The 20,163-nt window shown below is 45.6% G+C and overlaps 1 protein-coding gene across 1 annotated transcript in view; it reads left to right on the top strand.

The window, feature by feature from the left end:
* The window catches only part of Col22a1 (collagen type XXII alpha 1 chain), a 245,719-nt gene that overhangs the window by 164,883 nt on the left and 60,673 nt on the right, over positions 1-20,163 (top strand). Inside the window, exons 41-45 of the mRNA XM_087898834.1 lie at positions 6,086-6,121; positions 7,758-7,811; positions 8,908-8,952; positions 12,117-12,164; positions 17,628-17,741. Coding sequence (XP_087754960.1) covers positions 6,086-6,121; positions 7,758-7,811; positions 8,908-8,952; positions 12,117-12,164; positions 17,628-17,741 — 297 coding nt within the window. The remainder of the gene's footprint in view (positions 1-6,085; positions 6,122-7,757; positions 7,812-8,907; positions 8,953-12,116; positions 12,165-17,627; positions 17,742-20,163) is intronic.

The following is a 20,163-nucleotide window of genomic DNA, read 5'->3' as shown; positions in this document are numbered from 1 at the left end:
AAAGATATGAAGCCGTTCCCCTGAAGGCAAATTGAGGACATGGAAGCTGGCCTTGAACATTCAGCACTCTGAAAGCAGATGTCTCAGTGTCTCTTCCAGCAGAAGGACAGAGGGGATGTGTCCACTTTATATGCCTGGCCTTCGGTGCTTCATATGTGTTTTCATGTCCTTCATCGCTCCTGGACTTGACTTATGTGGCCATCCAAATGATCTCTCTATTTATATATCTTATCTGTCTGATTTGATGTCTTTTAGTTTTAGAAAGAGAGAATTAGGTTAGGTATTGTTGTAGGGAGCTGCTTGTTTGTTTCCAACTGCCCAGACTCCCAAAATAATCACTCAGAAACTACATCATTTTCACTGGTAACCTTTCTTTGACTGGCGCCCCTTCTGCAGAAGGATGAAGAGCGACTTGTATAATGACTGTTTTGTTTAATGATGTTATAGCCATCTTAGTTTCTGTAAGGACACATTATGATGTATACACAATGACAAAATGGCCTAACAATGCATTTGTTGAAGCATATCTCTGCCTTTATGTAGCACACACACCGCAAACATACAGCTATTTATCACAAAGGCATGCATACACAAATACCAGTGCGCTTGGTAATACATGCACACATGGCTACACCAGTGCTTGTTGACAGACGTGGCTAGTGGAAACTGACAAGACAGAGTCCCAAGGGTCTGGCATGTGGTGCACACCTTCCCCTTATCTCTGCCATTGTTTTGCACTCCATTCTATGTTCACAATTTTGATCAGCTCCCTTCCTCTTGCCATAGGCATATGAGGAAGTAAAGTGAGTTTTATTCTCCAGTATGCCTATGATGTGTCTTACATGCTTAGCATAGAGAATGTTGACTCACAGGACCAGGTCCATCCAGCCAAGGTGTGATGCTCATTGAGGTGTGAGACAAGCCATTCCCTCGATACCTGATCAGGACGCAGTAGGTCAGGTTTAAAAGATATGAAGAGCCACTGTCTGTCCCCAGAAAAGGTGGAGACTCTACTCAGAGACAGGCGAGGAATTTCACGGAGAAAAGAGGTGTCCCTGCAGAGGAGACGCCAGGGAAGAAAGACATGCCAGGCTTTGCACAGAGGAAAACTAATCCCCTCCCCCCATACTTCCTCCCTCCCTCCCTCCATTTCTCCCTCCCTCCCTTCCTCCCTCTCTCTTTCCTCTCTGTCACTCTGTCTTATACATAGTGCTAGACATACCAACAGTACGCAGAAATACAGTGACTCCCACCCCCACCCCATGTGGCCATATGGCTACTGTGCTGGCTAGTTTTTATGTCACCCTTACAAAAACTTGAGTTATATTGGAAGAAGGAACCTCTTTTGAGAAAATGCCCCCACCAGATCAGACTGTGGGCAAGCCTGTGGTGTGTTTTCTTTCTTTTTTTTTTTTTGTTTGTTTTTTGGTTTTGGTTTTGTTTTTTTTTTCATTTATTTATTTATTTATTTCTCAAAGTTTATTAAAATACAGAAGTCTCCATTTCCGCCCCTCCTCCCAACTCCCTCCCACTCCTTCCACTCCCTCCCCTCCTCCCTCTCCATCCCCAAGATCAGTCAGGGTCTCCCGCCCTGTGGGTAGTTCAAGCTCCTCCCCCCTCCCTCCAGGTCCAGGAAGGTGAGCATCCAAACAGACTGGATCCCAGAAATCTAGTATATGCAGAGGAAACAAGTCCCAGTGTCATTGTCAATGGCTTTTCAGAAAGACTCCTGGCCAGCCACATTCAGAGAATCCGGCCTCATTCAGAGAATCTGGCTGGATCACGTGCTCGCTCAGTCCCAGTCAACTGGCCTTGGTGAACTCTCATTAGATCAGTCCCCTTGTATCAGTGGGTGATCGCACCCCTCGCGGTCCTGATTTCCTTTTTCATGTTCTTCTTCCTGCTCCTCATTTGGACCTTGGGGGACTCCATCCGGTGCTCCAATGTGGGTCTCCGTCTGTATCACCATCCATCATCGGATGCTTGATTGATGATAGATGTGAGAAGGGTCAGCTCACGGCGAGTGGTGCCACCCCAAGCCGGGTGGTCCTTGATGCTATAGGAAAGCAGGCTGAGCAAACTGCGAGGAGCCAGCCTGTAAGCAGCTCTCTTTCATGGCCTTTGCATCAGCTCCTGCTTCTGGGTTCCTGTCTCAAGTTCCTGTTGTGACCTCCCTCAGTGATAAACTATTGCCCGGAATTGGAGCTGTGAGCACACCCTCCCACACTGCTTTCGGTCTTTCTGTTTTAGCACAGCAACATACACCCTAAGACAGTCACCCACCAGGCTCTCTCAGTCAGTGATCCCTATGTTGAAGACCGGCCTCAACAAAATCACCCCTTACCAGTATAAGGGTGTGGGAATTATAGAAATATAACTAAATATAGAAATATAACTAAAGAATATGCAGATGCATAAAAATAAAACATAAGACAGTATTGGGAGGGTATTTCAGGAATCATTCAGACCCCAAAACCCGCCTGCGTTTATTTTTCCACACCTTTTATACCCAACATAAACTGGGGGAGAAGGTAACAAAAGGCTCCATTAACATAATACAGCAAGGCTAACTCACACAGTTCCTCTGAGACTTCCTATCATCAGCATTCTGTTGCCTAGGTAGCGAGATGCCCCAAGTCACATATGCTGAATGCCTACCTTGAAGACCACCCTTCCCCAGGTGACCTCATAGTTAAAAAAGAAAGGAGCACATTTGCATATATGCACATTTGCACACATACACATCTGCATATCCTGACCACCTGTCAGGAGGGCACTGAGCTATCTTAACTTCAGAAAGGGGCCAGGCAGCCACCTCCTGAGTTAGGGGGTGCAATTATGCCTGCTAGGCTCCCAAACTCTGACCCTCAGACACTGGTGAATGGGCCTGCATTTCTCAGCCTCCACATCCCTGTTTGCCTTTTCTTATCCTCTTGATTCTCTTGTTTTGAATCATGACCAGGAATACGTACTCCTATCCCCTACATATTTTTAGACTGTATTTATGACAAATAAGAACTTTTAAAATGTTTAGTACCGCACCATCATCACACATGGAAAACGGAGTGCCAGATACACTGCTGCTGCCATTTCTCTCTTGCTTGTCTCACTCGACTGTTTTCTGTCTCTGAATCAAGAGCCAATTGAGCCAATAGCAATTGCTCAATCTTTAAAAAGAGATCTCTGGCTGACTTGTAGACTCCCATCCCCCTTTTCATTCTGTTACTTGTTTATAAAGGAAGTTGGGATTATTCTTATTTTGGTCCGTGGAGTTGTTTTCAACTTGCTATCAGGATTCGCTAATAAGATAGTTTAGCAGGAGCCGCCACCCCTGTGGCTCTCATTAGTCAGTACCCAGGTCCAGAGGTTTGATCAGACTCAGGTTTGATGTTTTTGGCAAGATTTCACAGATGGCCTGTTGCACATCAGGAGGCACCTGGTGGGTTTTTTTTTTCTGTGATGTTCACACCTTTTGATGTCCAAAGCCCCATCAATTAATACATGAAGGGCTGCAAATTGGTGCTAAGGCAGTTCTGTCAGTTGATTCTTCTGTCTTTATTAGCTGGACTGTTTCTCTGTAGAGGGAATTCTCTCCTCTGCAGCCCATCTGCAGAGCTCATATACCCAGTGTGAATGGAAATGCTGGTGTCCCTCATGGAACGTTGTCACTAAATGTCCCCACAGAGAGTCCTCCTTAGACTTGCTTGATTATTTTTAAAGAATGCTCGAACTCACAACTGTAAATGCATTTTGTGTTTTCGTTTATCTTTTTGGACCTCAACTTGTTTTAGCTTAATCCCCAAAGAACGTAGCTATGCCAAGTTGACCCTGAGTCCTTTGATACAAGCCTAGCTGTCTTTGGTTTGCCATGTTTGTGCATGTTAACTAAGATGACTTTTGAACATGCACATCATGCGTGAGCTGCCCTTCTTATCACTGTGACCAACCAAAACAATGCCGAAGGAAAAATGATATTCTTTTCCAGGCTCACTATTTGGGAGATACAATTCATCATGGCTGTTTATGCAGGGCTGTGGGGTTCATTCACAGCTGAAGCAGCAGGAACAGGAGATACCTGCATGTGCTTTGCTGGCAACTAGGGACTGTAGTTTAGGTGGGAATCAATCCCAGGCTATAACCCTTGGATTCTTACAGCAGCTACCCTCTTCCTCCAGGTAGGCTCCACCTCATTATCAAATCTTGCCCAGATAGCATCATCATCTCAGGACCAATTGTTGAGACATGTGCACTCCTGGGACCACCTCACACTCAAACCATAACAGAGTACCCAGCTTTACAAAAAGATGCTTAGAAAGAACTAGGAAGGAAATGATTATGCAGTCCCCTTCTGCGGCCCTTTGTTGCAAGGAGGGTCCGGTTGTTTGTCCCGGCTGCTCAGCCCCGAAATGGCCACACAGAAATTGTATTAATTAAATCACTGTTTTGCCCATTAGCTCTAAACTTATTATTGGCTAACTCTTACATCTTAATTTAACCAATTTCTATTCATCTGTGTATCACTACGAGGTCATGGCCAACAGCAAAGTTTCAGCATGTCGGACTCTGGTGGCGGATCCATGGTGTCCCTCTGACTCTTCTCCTTTCCCATCCTTCCATTTGTTTTCCCCACCTAGCTCTGTTCCCCTATAACTCTACTATAGGCCCAAGGTAGTTCCTTTATTAACCAATGAAAGCAACTCATAGATAGAAGGGCCTCCTACACTAGCCCTTAAAATATTTTAATTGATTTTCTAAAAAAGTAATGTTTGTAAACATTATATTTTGATCATATTCATCTCCTACTCTTCCCTCTTACTCCTCCCAGATACATCTCTAAGTCTATCTCAAATCCATCTCCTCTTTTTAAAAATAATTTTTATAGTCTACTGAGTCCAGTTGTGCTGCCCAATTACTCAGGTGTAGGACTCTCCATTAGAGTGTAATTGATCTCCCATGAGTCACACCCTTGAAAAATATTGACTTTACCTCTCTCTGAAGCCACCAACTGTCCATAGTTCTTCAGTTGGGAGAGCATGGCCTTCTACTCCCTCCCTGTTGGAGTGTTCACTGACTCGATATAATGCAGGCAACCACGGTTGCTGTCAGCTAAGGAGCACAGTGGTCCTGGCATGTCCAGAAGACACTGTTTTGCTCTGGTCTTTCCTGACCCTGGCTCTTACTGTCTTTCATCCCCCTATTCTCTGATGGAGTTCCTGCCCTACAAAGCTCCAAGAACTATCCCCCCCCCCCCCCGCAACAGATCTACTGTCCTCTGGACTCTGCCTCTCTAATGTCTCTTTGGATATCTGCTTCCGTTGGTGCTCCACAGTGCACTGGAGACGAAGCTCTTTGACTGGCTGCTCAGGGACATAAACGATAGGGGATCTGGGCACTTTATCACAATACAGGGACGGTGGCCTTTGTGTGGAAGCTCTTCTCCATCTTGGGAATACTTAACCATGTTCTCCTGGGAGTTGCTACATCCAGAAAGATGCAGGGCATGTTGATCTTAGGACAGAGGCACCACTAACTGCACTGTGCAAGGCCTTCACAAGGCCCAAATTTGAGTCCAGACACCAAGGCATGTCAGCCTTCCATTCGGAAACAACAATCTGCTAGCAGGCTCAGGACACAGGCTCATCTGTTCCTGGGAAACTGAGAGCTGCTCATCGATAAATTAAAATCTGGCCCAGGCAGGAAGAACCAGAGCCTCTCCAAGGGTGTGTAAGGTGGGAAACCCTGGGCACACCAGAGGTATGGGGAAGTGGTGGAACAGGACTGAGGAGCCATGTGGGACTAACGGTGGGTGCTATGTGGCACTTGTTCAAGGAAGAATAGATGAAATTTGGCTTAGCAATAAACTTTACAAAACAGGTTGGTGGTGCGTGTCTCTAGTCCCAGAACTTGGGAAGTGGAGGCAAAATGATCATGTGTTAAAGGTTTTCCTTACCTACTTAGTGTGTGAGGCAACCTTGGCTCCATGAGGCCCTGTTTTGTTTTTGTTTTTAAATAATGCCCACAGCATGTTTAAATGTTGAAATGTACATTCCTATTTTGTTTGCTAATCTGTTTGTTCTTTTCTTAGGGCCCTTCAGGACGACCAGGAGACAAAGGACCCCCGGTACAGTATGCTTTAAATGGAGGACTGTCAACACAGTTCTAAATTAGGGACAATCAAAAGTTACTAGAAATGCTTCACACTAGGCAGACTCTCCAGAATACGAGCATAGACTTGTGGGACATATGGGGAAGGAGTGGTGAGATCATTTAAACCAGCATCACTGTTTCATATTCGGACATACTGAGACTGGCTCACCTCTTAGTAAGCACTCACCACTACGTAAGTAGAGCCCCAGTTTAGGGAATTTAATCCAATAGCCAGAACTTTTCTTTTAATTCTAGCTTTTCCCAGACCCAGAGCCAAGAACACATGAGAGAGTTTCTCTTGATTTGTAAGATGGAGGCAGAAGTACCTACGAGCCATTGTGGGAGTTCGTTGGGCTGATTTTATGCTAAAGCACCAGAAGAGCTGCCAGGGTACATTTATTCTCAGAAACAGCCACAGTTGTTCGTTGCTGCTTTCAAGCACTCACTGAATGTTGGCTGGTGTGTCTTCCACCCCTAAGTCACCTCGTGAGCAGAGGAGCTGCGTGTCAACAGCTGGGCTGATACCCAGCCTTTGGCTCTGTGCACATACTTTAAAGTAATGTTTCATTCATGGTTTCTGATTAAGGAGGACAGGGAGTCTGGTGCCTATTTTGCTAGATGAAGAGATAGAGGCTCAGAGCAATTGAGGTTCAAGACCCTGAGATTTCAAAGTAAATTATGCCAAATAAAGCTGAGGAAGGCGGGGCTCCGGATGAAGGGTGGGTCTGAGGTGAGGTCGGCAAAGACTCCAGACGACCTCCCGGGAGCAGGTAGTGTGAGTTCAGCCAACGCCCCAAGAAGAACTGGTTTCCTCTTGTAGATTTAAGGGATGAGTCTGTTGCCTGTGCGTCTCTCTGCTGTTGCCCAGGAAGTGTCAACAGAGTGAGCGTGGACTTACAGAAAGTGATCAGTGTCTTGCACAAGCTGAACGTTTTGTTGGGCCTTGTGCCAAGAAACTTGTGTAACCAATGAGGAGCTCAAGGGGCTGGCTGCCATCAAGGTGCACAGAAGGTGCGTTCTGGATGGGTACCCAGACCTGGTTCTCCACAGAAGTTGTGCCATCCACTCTAGCACGGGGCCAGTGCCCAGGGCTCATGTCAGATTCCCAGGGAGGGTTTCTCTGAGCATTGTGTCTGCACACAGAACACAGATGTTCACAGAGCACGTCCTATTTATTAGGGTGTGATCGAGGTACCTTTGACACATGCATTATTGTCAAATGTCTGTCCTTGCTGCTGGGGTAACAGACCCTGACGGAAGCACCTCGGGAAGAAAAGGACTGACTTTAGCTCTGTTCAAGGTGTGGTCTGTTGTAGCAGGGAAGTCAAAGCAAAAAAAAGCAGCTGCTCACACCTCATCCATAGCCAGGAGACAGATGTGATTGCAAGCTAGTGCTATGTTCACCATCATTTTCTACAGCCCAGCATTCCCTGACCACATTTAAGCAGTCCTCCCTCATCACTTAGCATGATTGTGATAATCCCCACAGCCATGTCCAGAGGCCCATTTCTGAGGTGATTTTAGGTTCTGTTGACAGTTCACACCAACTATGGCTCCCCACAGCAGGTCATTTGTGTAGTCATAACCTGTCTTTTCTTCTGTTTCATCAGGGATCTCGAGGTTTACCGGGTTTCCCTGGCCCCCAGGGACCAGCTGGCCAGGATGTAAGTAAGATAAAAGCCATGGGCTTAGAGCATGATTAGAGTCTCCCCTGTGAGCTCACCTACCATCTCCTGGCCTCCCTTGTCCACATGGCTAGCACCAAATCCTCGCTCAGTCAAGGATTTCTGTGAAGCCCCAGGATGCTTATTTATTTTATTTTCTGTCAATTATGGCTTTTTGCAAACTATTGATTTTCTTTCTTAAGCCTTTGTATCATGTTTTCAGAACCCTGGGTATTCCTGGTCTCCAGGCACTGTCTCTTATTTCTTGCTCACTGTCTTATGAAATACATCCTGATTCTTCCAGGAACAACTTCCTGGCCCTGTTCTGGCCCCCTCTCCTCAAGGGAATTACAGAGACTCAACTGAGACCCCTTGGGACAAAACCCCTTTATAATGATGCCAACAGTCAAAAGTCTTCATCTCTTGGCCTTTGATCAGATAGCTCTGAACCGCCTGAGTCGTCAGCGTCTGTAGGTTCCTGATACTCAGTAGCGTGCCTGGCACCAGAGCCATTCCATTTGCATTCACTGGCAAGATGAACAAATGGCAGCTATGAGTTTTTATAGGACAAAGATGCATGGCCCCAGTACGCGGCGGTGCTCACTGCTAATCTCCTTCCCTTCTTGTGTTCCTTTAGTCCCCATTTAGTCTCCTTTATCCATGGGCCATCCAACCTTCTTCCCTTCCTTGGATTCTGAGCCAGAAAAGAAAACCCCTCTAGGCCTTGTTTCCCAACATTCATATTTAATCACTCCCTTGTTGTTCTTACATTCTTATAGCCGGTCACCAACGAAAACATTTTCCCTCAAAGCTACTTGCCCCAGTCCTTATATTTGGAATAAAAGATTAAGACAGGTTTGTGTGTGAATGTGCACAAGGTGGTTTTAGTCTGGGGTTCTGGATGGGGCTTACAGAAAGCCTTACTTTGCCCTATACATTTACTACTTCTACTTGGAAGGTCAACCAGGGCCCATTTTCAGAGTTGGGTGAATTCCTCCCCAGCTAAGTCGCAGTTGGCAGAGACAGGGTTTAATGGAGGGCTGTATAGAGCAGGTAGAGATTATCGCCGTGGTGATGGCTTTCTTTTCTCTCTTAGGGTGCACCAGGAAATCCAGGAGAAAGAGGGCCTCCTGGAAAACCAGTATGTTACCTGTCGGGTCTGGATAAATGCTGACTACATCGGTCAGGGTGCCAGCAAGAAATAAAGCACAATTGAGACAGTTCAAGAGGCTTTAACAAGGGGCCAAACGGGCAGAGGGAAGTGATACTGGGTGCAGCGCGAGCGGGGATAGGCCATGGTGGGAGCCATGTTTGCACAGTTAGGTGCTGGCTAGAACGGTGGGATCAGAGCTGTGCATTCGAAGCCACTGCCAGAAAACCTGGCCCAAGACAGGTGGGCATCTTCTTGCCTTCCAAGCCCCTGACAATGCCTCCCTTTGGTCCAATTCAGCCATGGGCTAGCAGGCAGGCTAACCCGGAGATATAATGAAACAAGACAGAAGACAGAATGTGGAACTAGGGCAGAAGCTTGCCCATTTCCTGTCTTTTGCCTAGGTTGCCTGTTGGCACTGTTTAGACAGCTAGGAACAATTATTTTCTTTCACACGAGAATGGGAGACTCCCTAAGAGTTCAAGGAGAAGTCGACAGGTCCTTAGGTTGAGAACAAGCAAATTGGAGCTCTAACCAGTGTCTCTGAGGTACCGTGCCCTCATCTTCTGGGACACCCTTTGAATTGGCAGTGGCAGAGAAGAAAAGGTTTAGCCAGGTGACCAGGTTATCTGTTGACCTTCATGGGAGGGACTTGTGAGGCTGACCAGGTCTGGGGGGTGAGAGAGGCAGCTCCAGGAGGAGACAGACCATTAGAAGATGCTAACCAGGGTCCAAGAGAAAGTGGGCATCTGACAGGTATCTCAGGTCTTAAGACTTACCCCACTGTCTGCTGCTGGAATCAAGTTGTTCACTGTGACAGAAACTTCATCTCATGATGGGTTAAAGGGTTGCTTGTCCTCTTTACAAGCATGGCCAGGTTTCAGACAAGTGCCCAAGGTACATACAATCCTCCTTGTCTTGTTAGAGCTGGTGGCCAGGGCAGAGAGCCAGAGTGGGGTCTTATTCTGTCTCAGAGGCTGTGACACCTTTCACTGAAGACTTCCAGAGGGCTGGGTATGCGTCCCCTTGCACACTGTGGAGATACCTCTTTCCCTCCATGGACTCAGCGGAATAGCAGCCAGAGAAGTTGTTTGAAAGCCATGCCATCATCAAAGGGCAAGGCCACAGTGAAGCAGGTAGAAGAGAGAGACTCAGGCCGGAGGCATTGAATGTTTAAATCATACCCACCACATGCCAGTCCTGGACACCACCCTGCAAAGATAAACTGGCAGAGCATAGCAAACAGTGTAGGCGGTTGTGTCTCACTGTCTTTATCCAGCTGGCAAGATCTCTCATGGGTCTCTATAGTGAGTGGCCTATAGAGCTGTCTCACCTTCAGGCCAGGCCTAACCTCTGGACCCCCGTGTCAGTCGCTGGCACTGTGACTTCTCCAGCAGTTCTAATTAGTTCTAATTAGCAACAGAAGCTGGCCAGGAGTAAGGAGACTCTAGGTGGGTATAGATTGTGTATTCTCTGGCCCAACACATGTCACCACATGGTTCCTAATGTCACTGGGCCTAATCTCTGGTGTATGATCAACTCCTGAAAGGCATTTGTGACACTCTGCTGTGCATCTCGTATCCCATGCCCTAAGGTTACCATGTCCATACAAAGCCAAAATGACTTTCCTCAGAGCTCTCCTGAGGCGTTCAGAGAAGTGAGAGGAACAAGACCCTTGGTGATGTCATCAGAGAACCTTGCTGGTGACCGTATTCACCCCTGGCTCTCTGTCACTCTGTAAATATGGCCAACACACTCAAAGGGCTCGTGTAAGACATCAGTGCAAGATATCATAAAGGCACAGTGTCTACTGCCTCAGAATGTCTCATAGTGAGCTAGATGAGACCCCCTCCCCAACGCATGACATTCTCAGGGAAACACATAAGACCTCCGACTAAAACTTTCCCCTTTTAAATTAAAAGGTTAATAAATTGTTATTAGAAGATCAGATTTATTTATTTTTTTCTCCAGAGTGTCTCACTCTGATCACTGGAGGCAAGGGAGTGTCTCATTCTGGTGTATCTTTAGCAACTGCATGCTACATGGATTCTCCTTGCCAGACTAGTAACTCTACCAAACCTAAGTAGTTCTAGCCCCAACGTCTCTCAGAAACCTCACAGTTGCCCAGAGAGTTGATTGAATGAATTGTTGAACTTCTCAGCACAGGAGACAACATAAACCCTCTGTAGACAGTTCCTGGTTAATTCTGTGAAGCAGTTAGATGACTTGTCAGTTGCGCGATAAGACAAAGCCTGTGAGCCAGGGAAAATGGAAACTTCTAGAAAAATTGTCTTGGCCTTCCCCTCTTCAGGAATCACCGCTACAGATGATGGTGGCTCAGGCTTGCCATGATATGGGATGGAGTCCAAGGCCTGTGTCTGGGGAGTCGTCCCCGTGTGCCTCTTCCCATTGCACGGTCTGCAGCTTGCAGCCGAGATTTCCAATCCCTAGTGAATACTTACGGATCCTTCTCACCTATAACGGTCTTCTTTCTTACCATTCACCCCGTGTTAATTGTGCCCAATACAATCTGAGTTCTTATCCTGCCCTGTGCTGCAGATTGACTATAGTTTCCCTAAGACATATTCCGACTCAGTGGGTTTGTGAGTCCGGTGGCTGCAGCATCTTGCACACATACCTTCAGACATGCCTCTGACCCCCTTTCCAGAACCAAAGACTTCCATCCCAGAATAGAGGATTGTGTTTAAAATGTTCTTTCATCCATGAAAGCAGAACACACTGGTTTGCATTCATACTAGGCCATTCATGATTAGCAGCAATAACTATTGGCTACCTAAAAAATTCAAGGAAGGTGAATTGGAGGCACTCTGTCCCATATTTATGTGACCCATCATGCTTTGATGAGGGCAGGGAGGGAGAACAGAAGGGGACAACATGTAGAGACTGGGGACAGGAAGGCCTGAAGTCCTTCAGAAATGTCCAGGGCTAGGCAGCCTGAGTGGCTGCTACTTTGGCATGGTCCTTTGGTGAGTCTCAGGCTTGGGACTCTGATAGACCTGTCTGCATCCTATTATTGCTCAAATCTGTTGGGAGTCACAGCTTATACTCTTGAAGGTCGTTCACCCTCTGAAGATGCATGGAAGATACTGTATGTCTGCATGCGTGTCTGCACTTATCTGTTTTTACTTTGACAGGGCCCTTCTTCACTGCTGTCTCCAGAGGACATAAATCTGTTAGTAAAGGTAAAAATGCATGTGTGTTGATAATTGTGCTGGGGGAGTACAAGCCTCAAAACACCCTTTCCCCGCTCTGAACAGATATCCTATAGTATTAAGAACAGCAGCAGCAGCGTCTTTTATGAAACCATCGTGTGACCAGTGTCTGTTAAATCCACATGATCCAGTACGGCAGTAACCAACTACTGACATCAAAGATTTACTTATTTTTGTTTAATGTGTATGGGTATTTTGCCTGTATGTATGAATGTGCACTATGTACATGAAGTACCCATTACAGGTAAGAAGAGGGTGTTGAATTTCCTGAAATTGGAGTTATAGATGATTGTGAGCCACCATGTAGATGCTGGAAATCAAACTGGGTCCTCTAGAAGACCAAACAGTGCTCTTAAGTCCTGAGCCATCACTCCAGCAACCTCATGCATCTACCTAAATTAAAATTAAGTTCAACTAAAATTCAAGTCCTTGGTCATACTAGGCATTTTACAAGTACCTGCTGCCCCCATGTGGTTGGGAGCTACCTTATGGGGCAGTGCAGACATGGAGCACAAAGTTCTCTGGAAGGTTCTCCATGGAGTAGTGTCGAAATGCGTGATGGAAATTGTTTGTTCAATTTTAGCCTCCATGAGGTAGGTATGATCATGTTACTATTTTGCATATATGAAATCAGACACCTAAATAGGCTCAATGGATAGAATAGATTGTTTCAGAGACGGAATCCAGTGTTCATAGTCAAAGACTGGACTTGGCCTATAGAAGAATGTCTTCTCTTGGAAAGCTGGCAGGAGGCAGAGTCGAATAGTTGGTTTCTGGATCCTGCTGGCTCAAAGGTAGAAGCACAGGCTTCTGGAAGTAAGGACAGTCACAGTCCTGACTTGATGGGCTACTTGCCTGCTTTCCAGAATGATGTTTGGCTTTTTTTTTCCTCTGAGAGATATAAAGCACTTACCATAACTGAACCAGAATCAAATGGGATCTGGTCAGAGTCATGCCCAGAAGCCAAGTTAAGGAGCTCCACTTTGCTTAAGGGCCTTGAGTCTTGACTGGTGAAGAGCTGGGCAGGGTTACAACAGCTTTAGATTCATGTTCAGAAAGAAACACTGTGATCATGGTGTTGGGAGTAGAGGGCCCTTGGCCGACTCTTCTCCAAGTCTTGGTCACAATACTGTATTTCACGTGGCTATTGGTCTCTACTTCCTGTATTCTAAAAGCCACTGGATGACAGCAGAAGGTCTCTGGTTAGCATATGAACCTAACTGAAAAACAAAACAAAACAAAAATCCCAAAATATCTTATAAGCTTGAGGCTTTTAATCTTCCTGTGCGCTGAGATGTATTAATGGAGAAATCAAATTTTATGAAAATAAGAGTACACTAACTTTATAGATTTTTATTGATAGGATACTTTTTAACCATTAAATAGATTACATTATCATTTATTTGAACTTTATTAAAGGCTTTTATTAACTTAGATAGTCCCTCCTGGTTTTCAGGCTCTGTGAGGACCTGGGTTTGTATCATTGCCCGCTTCTCAGGATTTAAACCTTAGACTCTCCTGATCTGGGTGCCAATGACAGCAGAAGAGGATGGGGCTGCAAGGGTCAAACCTCCAACCCCAGGGCCACAGAGCTGAATCAGCCCTTAATCCGGTGCTGATTCTCCAGCTGCTGCTGTTCAGGATGCAGTTGTGTTCATCTGGGCATCTGGAAACACAGAAGCATAAGCACTTGGGGTCAGGGCAGCTGCCCTGTGCTTGGAAAACTTCAGACTGCAGTCTACCCCCCTTGGAATTGGCTGGAGCTGTGGATCTGGCCATCGTTAGCTTTCTGATTCTGGAGTCTACTGCCACTGTGATTCTAGCGGTTAAAGTCTGACAATCTAGTCTAGGTGACTGGGGACTAAGGAGGTATCTTTCGTTACAAAACTCACTGCGGCCCCTAAACATTTTAGAACAGCTCCTATCTCATCATGGCAGTTTGGACGCTGCCTGGGTAGAAGGTCCATCTCAGACCTGCCCCATGAGATGGACTTCTGTAGTGAGATCTGTGCCCTGGGAGCCCAGCCTCAGGGTGCCTTCATGAGATGATGCCATTTGTAAACCCTGATTATCTACCCCCTCCCCTAAATTCTCGGGCAGTGTCCCAGTACTGGCTTCCTTTTATAGAGTAGGAGGTTGAGGAGTGGATGAGTCTGTAAATGGGGCAAGACATCAGATTTAGGCTGTAAAATAATAAATAATAAGCCACATGAATATATAGTAACTACACTTTGTGTTTTCGTTCTGTGCCTGATGAGATGTTGGACATTTTTCAATCTTTTTCGATTTGTTTTTTTAAAATACAGTATTTTCTTTATTATTTTCTCATACAATACATTCCAACTGCACCTTCCTCTGCCTCCGCTTCTCCCAGTTCCTCCCCTCCCCCTGATCCACTGCTCCTCCATTTCCTTTCAGAAATAGCAGGCCTTCCAGGGATATCAACTGAATATAGCATAAAAAGATGCAATAAGAATAGGCCAAACCCTCATATCAAGTCTGTCCAAGGTAACCCAGTAGAAGGGAAAGGGTCCTAAGAGCTGACAAAAGAGTCAGAGACATCCTCATTCCCACTGGAAACCCAAGCTAAATAGTTATAACATGTATACATAGGGCCTAGCACAGACCCATGCAGGCGTCGTGATTGCTGCTTCAGTCTTGAGCGCTTATGAGCCCTGCTTTGTTGATTCTATTAGCTGTGTTCTCCTGATGTCTTTGACCCCTCTGGCTCTTACAATTCTTCCCCCCATTTTCTGTGCGGTTCCCTGAGCACCCTTAATTTTTGGGTATGGGTCTCTGTATCTGCTCCCATCAGCTGCTAGAGGAAGGCTCTCTGACAGCTGGGCAAGGCACTAATCTATGAGTATAGCTGAATATCAATAGGAGTCATTTCATTATTTTTTTGGGGCCAATTTTTGGTTCTGTCTAGGTCTCTAGGTCATCTAGCTTCTGGTTCCTGACTGTCCAGGTACTTTTGAGTGTGGGTTCCCTCTCATTGCTTGTGTCTCAAGTTAGACCACCCCACAAGCTATGAGCCACTTTTGCCCCATCATTTATTGTTGTTTATTGTTAGATTTGGAGGCCCTCATTTCATAAGCAAGAAGATTGAGGCTCATACATTTGAGTCCGTATGCCAAGTGGGCAGAAGCCTTGTGAAGTCACATGCCAGAGATAGGTTATATGCCAGCAGGGCCTGGTCAAGCCCATCTGGTTGGAGAAAAGACCCTGTTCAGTCTCTAGAAACTCAGAGAATATATGAGTCACCCTCTAAGGTGTGTAGAATCTAGAGAAATTGGGTCTCCAGGGTGTCAACAGCCAAGGAGCACCTCAGTAGGACTGTAGGTGGGGCTCCTCTCACTGTGCTGACTGCTATTCTACACTGCTCCAGTAGGCCGAGTCTAGCCTTGGTACTGGGGCAGCTGGGACTGCAGATATCCCTGATCTTCAGGGGACAGCCTTGCATAGCCTACCACTAGGGAAGACCTGAGCTTAAAGCTTTTCTGGAGACAAAACGTGGCAAGGATTTTAAGATTTCCAAGCCCAGAAAAAAATCTTAGTGGCTTGGATTCTTGCTGTCATCAAGCAAGCTTCATTCTTACTCATGTATCCCTCCCTCCTTCCCTCCCTCCCTCCCTCCCTCTCTCCCTCCCTCCCTCCTGCCACTTACACACTGAAATATCATCCAATAGCCATCTACCCACCCACCTATCTATATTTCCCAGTTATCCACCCACCCTTATATCCATCTACCATAGACACCTATAGCCATCCATCTGTACATCCATCCATTGATAAAATAGTCCTTTGATACATCTCATTTAAAAACATTCAAATAGAAAGCCTAGTTCTTCTATGCTTTTCCAATTTAAAAAAAAATAAACTAGGAAATGTAGTTTGCTCCATTTTACGTTACCCCCACCTTGCTTCATACTGTTATGCTATATACCTTCCAGATTTTCAGTCAGTCTCTCAAACAGCATACTGCACTATGGCGGAAGAAGACATGAACATGTCGGTGATTAATTAGTTGGTCCATTGTTAGATAGTTGGTTCATTTATTAACCTCAGCACCAGGGACAACCATTTGTTATGAACTGGCCCTGTGAAGTTCTAGACTGTTTTACTCTCTCTACTTTGTTGGGGGAGAGAATGGAGTTACAGTTGGACTACCCAATGCTGAGACAAGTTCATGGGTGCACAATGAGCTTTCCCTGTCTGGCTGCCATCAGGGAAGTTTAGAGTAGGAGATGCGTAAAGTATGTTTGAAGAGGACATAGGGGAGATACAGGAGAAAGGAGAGCTTGCCTTTCTAACAGAAAACCTATGTTCCGAAACTAGAGGTCAAGCCGGGTGAACGTGGATTCCCTTTAGACTGTAGGTCACTGAGTGTGAACCCACAGAGAAGCCATATATTTTTATTTGCCCTTCCATACAGAACGTTCAGTGGACCTTAGCTAGCACGAGGGTTAACACCAAAAACCCTTTAGGGTCATACAGTCAGTGGTCTCAAAGCCCAGCACAGTATCCAGCAGACCAGAGGCTTTGCAAGTATCTTTGACAAGAGTGCTTCCTCGGAATGAATAATGGGCCACTAATCATGGCTGAATGTCCTGGGCATTGTCTGCCTGGTCCCAGTCTTCTTTGTGTTTGCTGTGTGTTAGCTTATTTGATTTTACTATAGGAAGAGAGAAGGGGGAGGATGGGAGGATGAATAGAAGAACTTAGGAGGAGGTGCTCCAAGAGAGGGGTGCCGGAGTGGAGTCATGTGACTTGGTACTTAGCCGGCTGTGAGCTTTTCAGATCTAGAGGTGACACAGACAGGTATGAAAGTTTAAATTTGCCCCAGGAACAGCATTGCCCTGTCTTGATAAGGAGCAAATCTGGGTTCCCAGGAACATTTATGAAATGCCTGTCCTGGGAAGAGAACAGTGCTAAGCAGAGTCAGAGCATGGCTTTGTGTCACAGCCAGGACAGACTGTGCTAGGTGCCCGCGGCCCCTTTGTTCTCCTTTCTTAGGAAGCCACTTTCTCTTGGCACACCACAGAGACTTTTCCCTCCAGGCTTTGTTTGCCTCTGTCCTCCGGGCAGAGCATTCTATTTCTAGTACTGCGACATATTTGCCTTCAGTGTGCACTCTTAATGTTTTTGTTCATGCCCACAGGCATTTTTATATGCATTTTGACATTATTTTCTCAGACCATACTTCCAACCAGGTGACTGGCTGGAACCAGAGAAAAATGGGATAACAATTTAGATACATTTGTGCTGAAATAAATTTAGACACAAAAGCGCCTGGGCCATGATAATCCATCGATTTATTTTTCCATCTTCATTAGATTTTATAGCCAAATATCACCTAGAGGGGAAGGACATGGGATCACTTTGCCTTGTAAGTAGCTGCATTATTTACTTGGTTTCATCTTCTTCTCTAAGGACGTGTGCCACGACTGCCCTCCAGGTCCCCCAGGCCTCCCAGGTCTTCCAGGTTTCAAAGGAGACAAAGGTCTCCCAGGAAAGCCAGGGAGAGAAGGGTCAGAAGGCAAAAAGGTAAGGAGAAGGGAGTGGAGCGAGGCTCCATTCCTGCAATGAAGAATTCCATTGTCTCAATGGATTCAGGGTTGGGGACTGTTTAGATCACAGGGGAGGGCAAGGATGGCAGATTGGCTATCTACAGATCTTTGCCATTTTCTGTAAACACTGCCTGTGACATTCCAGTGTATGGTGATGTCTAGAAATCCTCGCTCCTTTGATGGGTCTTTCCCGCTGCCTCTTTTTCTTTTATCTATCTGACGTTGAGTGATCGAGTATGTGCTAGCTGCCACAGCAGACCTTCACACCCGTGTTTGCCTGTCTCACAAACAAAGCCCAGGAACTGAAGAAATGGTGGCTTCTTCAGAGCCAGCAGTCTGGAAACCCAGAGCAAACTCGGCCTTCCAGATCCTCTTGCTCTTTAGCATGTTTATAGAGAACCAGATCAGAGGTGATAAATCAATTCAGATATTTAATTGTGGCCTTCTGGGTTTAAGTTTCTGAGATTCCCTTCCCTGTGTTATCATCTCTTAGAGGCAGGGCAGAGACACACACCAAGGCCACTGTGTCTTGTGTATATCTTGAGATATCTGATGACACCAAGAATTAAGACTAACCCAGAAGAAGCCAACCATTAGTAGTGTGTACATAAAGATTTCTTCCTTTAGGATAATAAATGTATTCTTCTAATATAGACTGTCATGTGCTGTTCTCCCCCATTTATGCATATATTTACTTCTTCACTACCCATTTTCAATACTCCATTAAGTGTGTACTAAGAGTCAGTGGTACACAGCTGTAACTTCAGCCCTTGTGAGATTGAAGAGGAAGATCACAAGTTTGAAGCTATCCTGGACTATATAGTAAGTTCCAGTCCAGCCCAGACTCATAGCGAGGGCGCCTGTTATTCCCCTATTCCACAAATGTGTGTTCTGTATGCTGGTCAATACGTAGACAGTGGAGAGACCCAAAAGAAAAAGCTCAAGTCCCAGTTCTCATGGAGTCTATGGGCCGGCTTGGGTAGAATGGGGCGTAGGTCATTTTTCCTAGGGTGGAAGGAGAACACTGAGAGCAAAATCTCATTTCCAGCAGTGAAAACTGCTCCCCAAAAGCAGAAAAGGAAAAAAAGTTTTGATATTAAATAAACACCCAGCCACAGTGTGTGACACTGTCGGGAATATGTTAGGAGATGGCTAAGGCAAAGAGAACTCCTACTTCATATAGCCAGGACAGCCAACCGTACGTTGTAGGCATTTTCTCAAGGTAAGCCATTTCATAAGAGGACTCAATAACACCATTTTTATACATTCTTGCCCTAGATTTACCTGGTAACCATGACACCGGGTCAGCTGATTGGCTTTATCTGGAGTTGAGAGGGTATTTCCTCTCTGTGTGATAGGAGGAAGCTGTACAACTTGGAGTGTGGGTTGTGTTAGCATTCTAAAGAAATTGGGTGTGAGAGCCATTTCCTTGCCGATTGTATTCCAGAGATGACCCTTGAGAAAGACACTCATGGCTTAAAAATCTGACAAAAAAACCCCATTTATCTTTGAAAACGAGCTGGGTATATTTCATTGTGAGAACTCACCGTGACATTATCCAAAGAGCCTGCTCGGAAAGTGGGTTGTGGAATGGTCTCTTCTCTTATTATCAGAAGAGAGTCAAGTTTCTAATTGATAGTAAGTTCCATAATTATATGGCTCGGATAGAAACACAGATCTGAAATATAGTGTTCTTTTTCTCTCTTGTGCCTTAAGCACTGTCTGCTTCCCTTGCTGAGGTCCACACATGTAGATGCATTGAGCCTGTGCATGTATGACAGAAACCCAGCCGTTCCCTTATACACTGTGGAACTAGGATCACAAAACAAATCCTAGAGCCACTTTGAGTTAGAATGTGTCCCCTTGGCTCAGTTCCCCCGGTGATCAGGTCATCAAAGTAAACATGCATTTGTTTGTAATATTGCTCATGCACTATCTCATAGGCTGTGAAGTGGGCTTGTTGGATTCCCATAGATCTTTCTTCGCTTAACTTATTTTTAATAACACAAAGAACTTTTTTAGTTCGTAGGCCTGGAAAAAGAAAGGGATAGGGGTTAGGGAAAAGGGGACAGTGATGGAATATTCGCAACATGGAAGCAGGGTTGTTGCAGGAGATGGAACCAGTGATGTGGGGGCGGGGAGGGGCAGCATATGAGTAAATAAGAATAAAGTATAATGACATATAGATATGGCCATTACCCTAATTAAGTCCATTGCTTTGCATGCTAAACAATTAGTTTTAAAAACAAAATAAACAAATAAACAAATGGATAAAAGAAGAAGGAAGGGGACAAAGAAAGATGGGCAGGCAGCCTCTTGTTGAAGTTGAACATGTATGGTTACTCTCAGGAGCCCTCACTTTGGGGTGCTGCCAGGAGGTGGCTTTTGGGATGACAGCT

This window comes from Myodes glareolus, chromosome 19, assembly GCF_982192425.1.
Source record: "Myodes glareolus chromosome 19, mMyoGla1.1, whole genome shotgun sequence".
NCBI classification, from domain to species: domain Eukaryota; kingdom Metazoa; phylum Chordata; class Mammalia; order Rodentia; family Cricetidae; genus Myodes; species Myodes glareolus.
The sequence above is the reverse complement of the archived record's forward strand: the minus strand, read 5'-3'. Positions and strand labels throughout refer to the sequence as shown.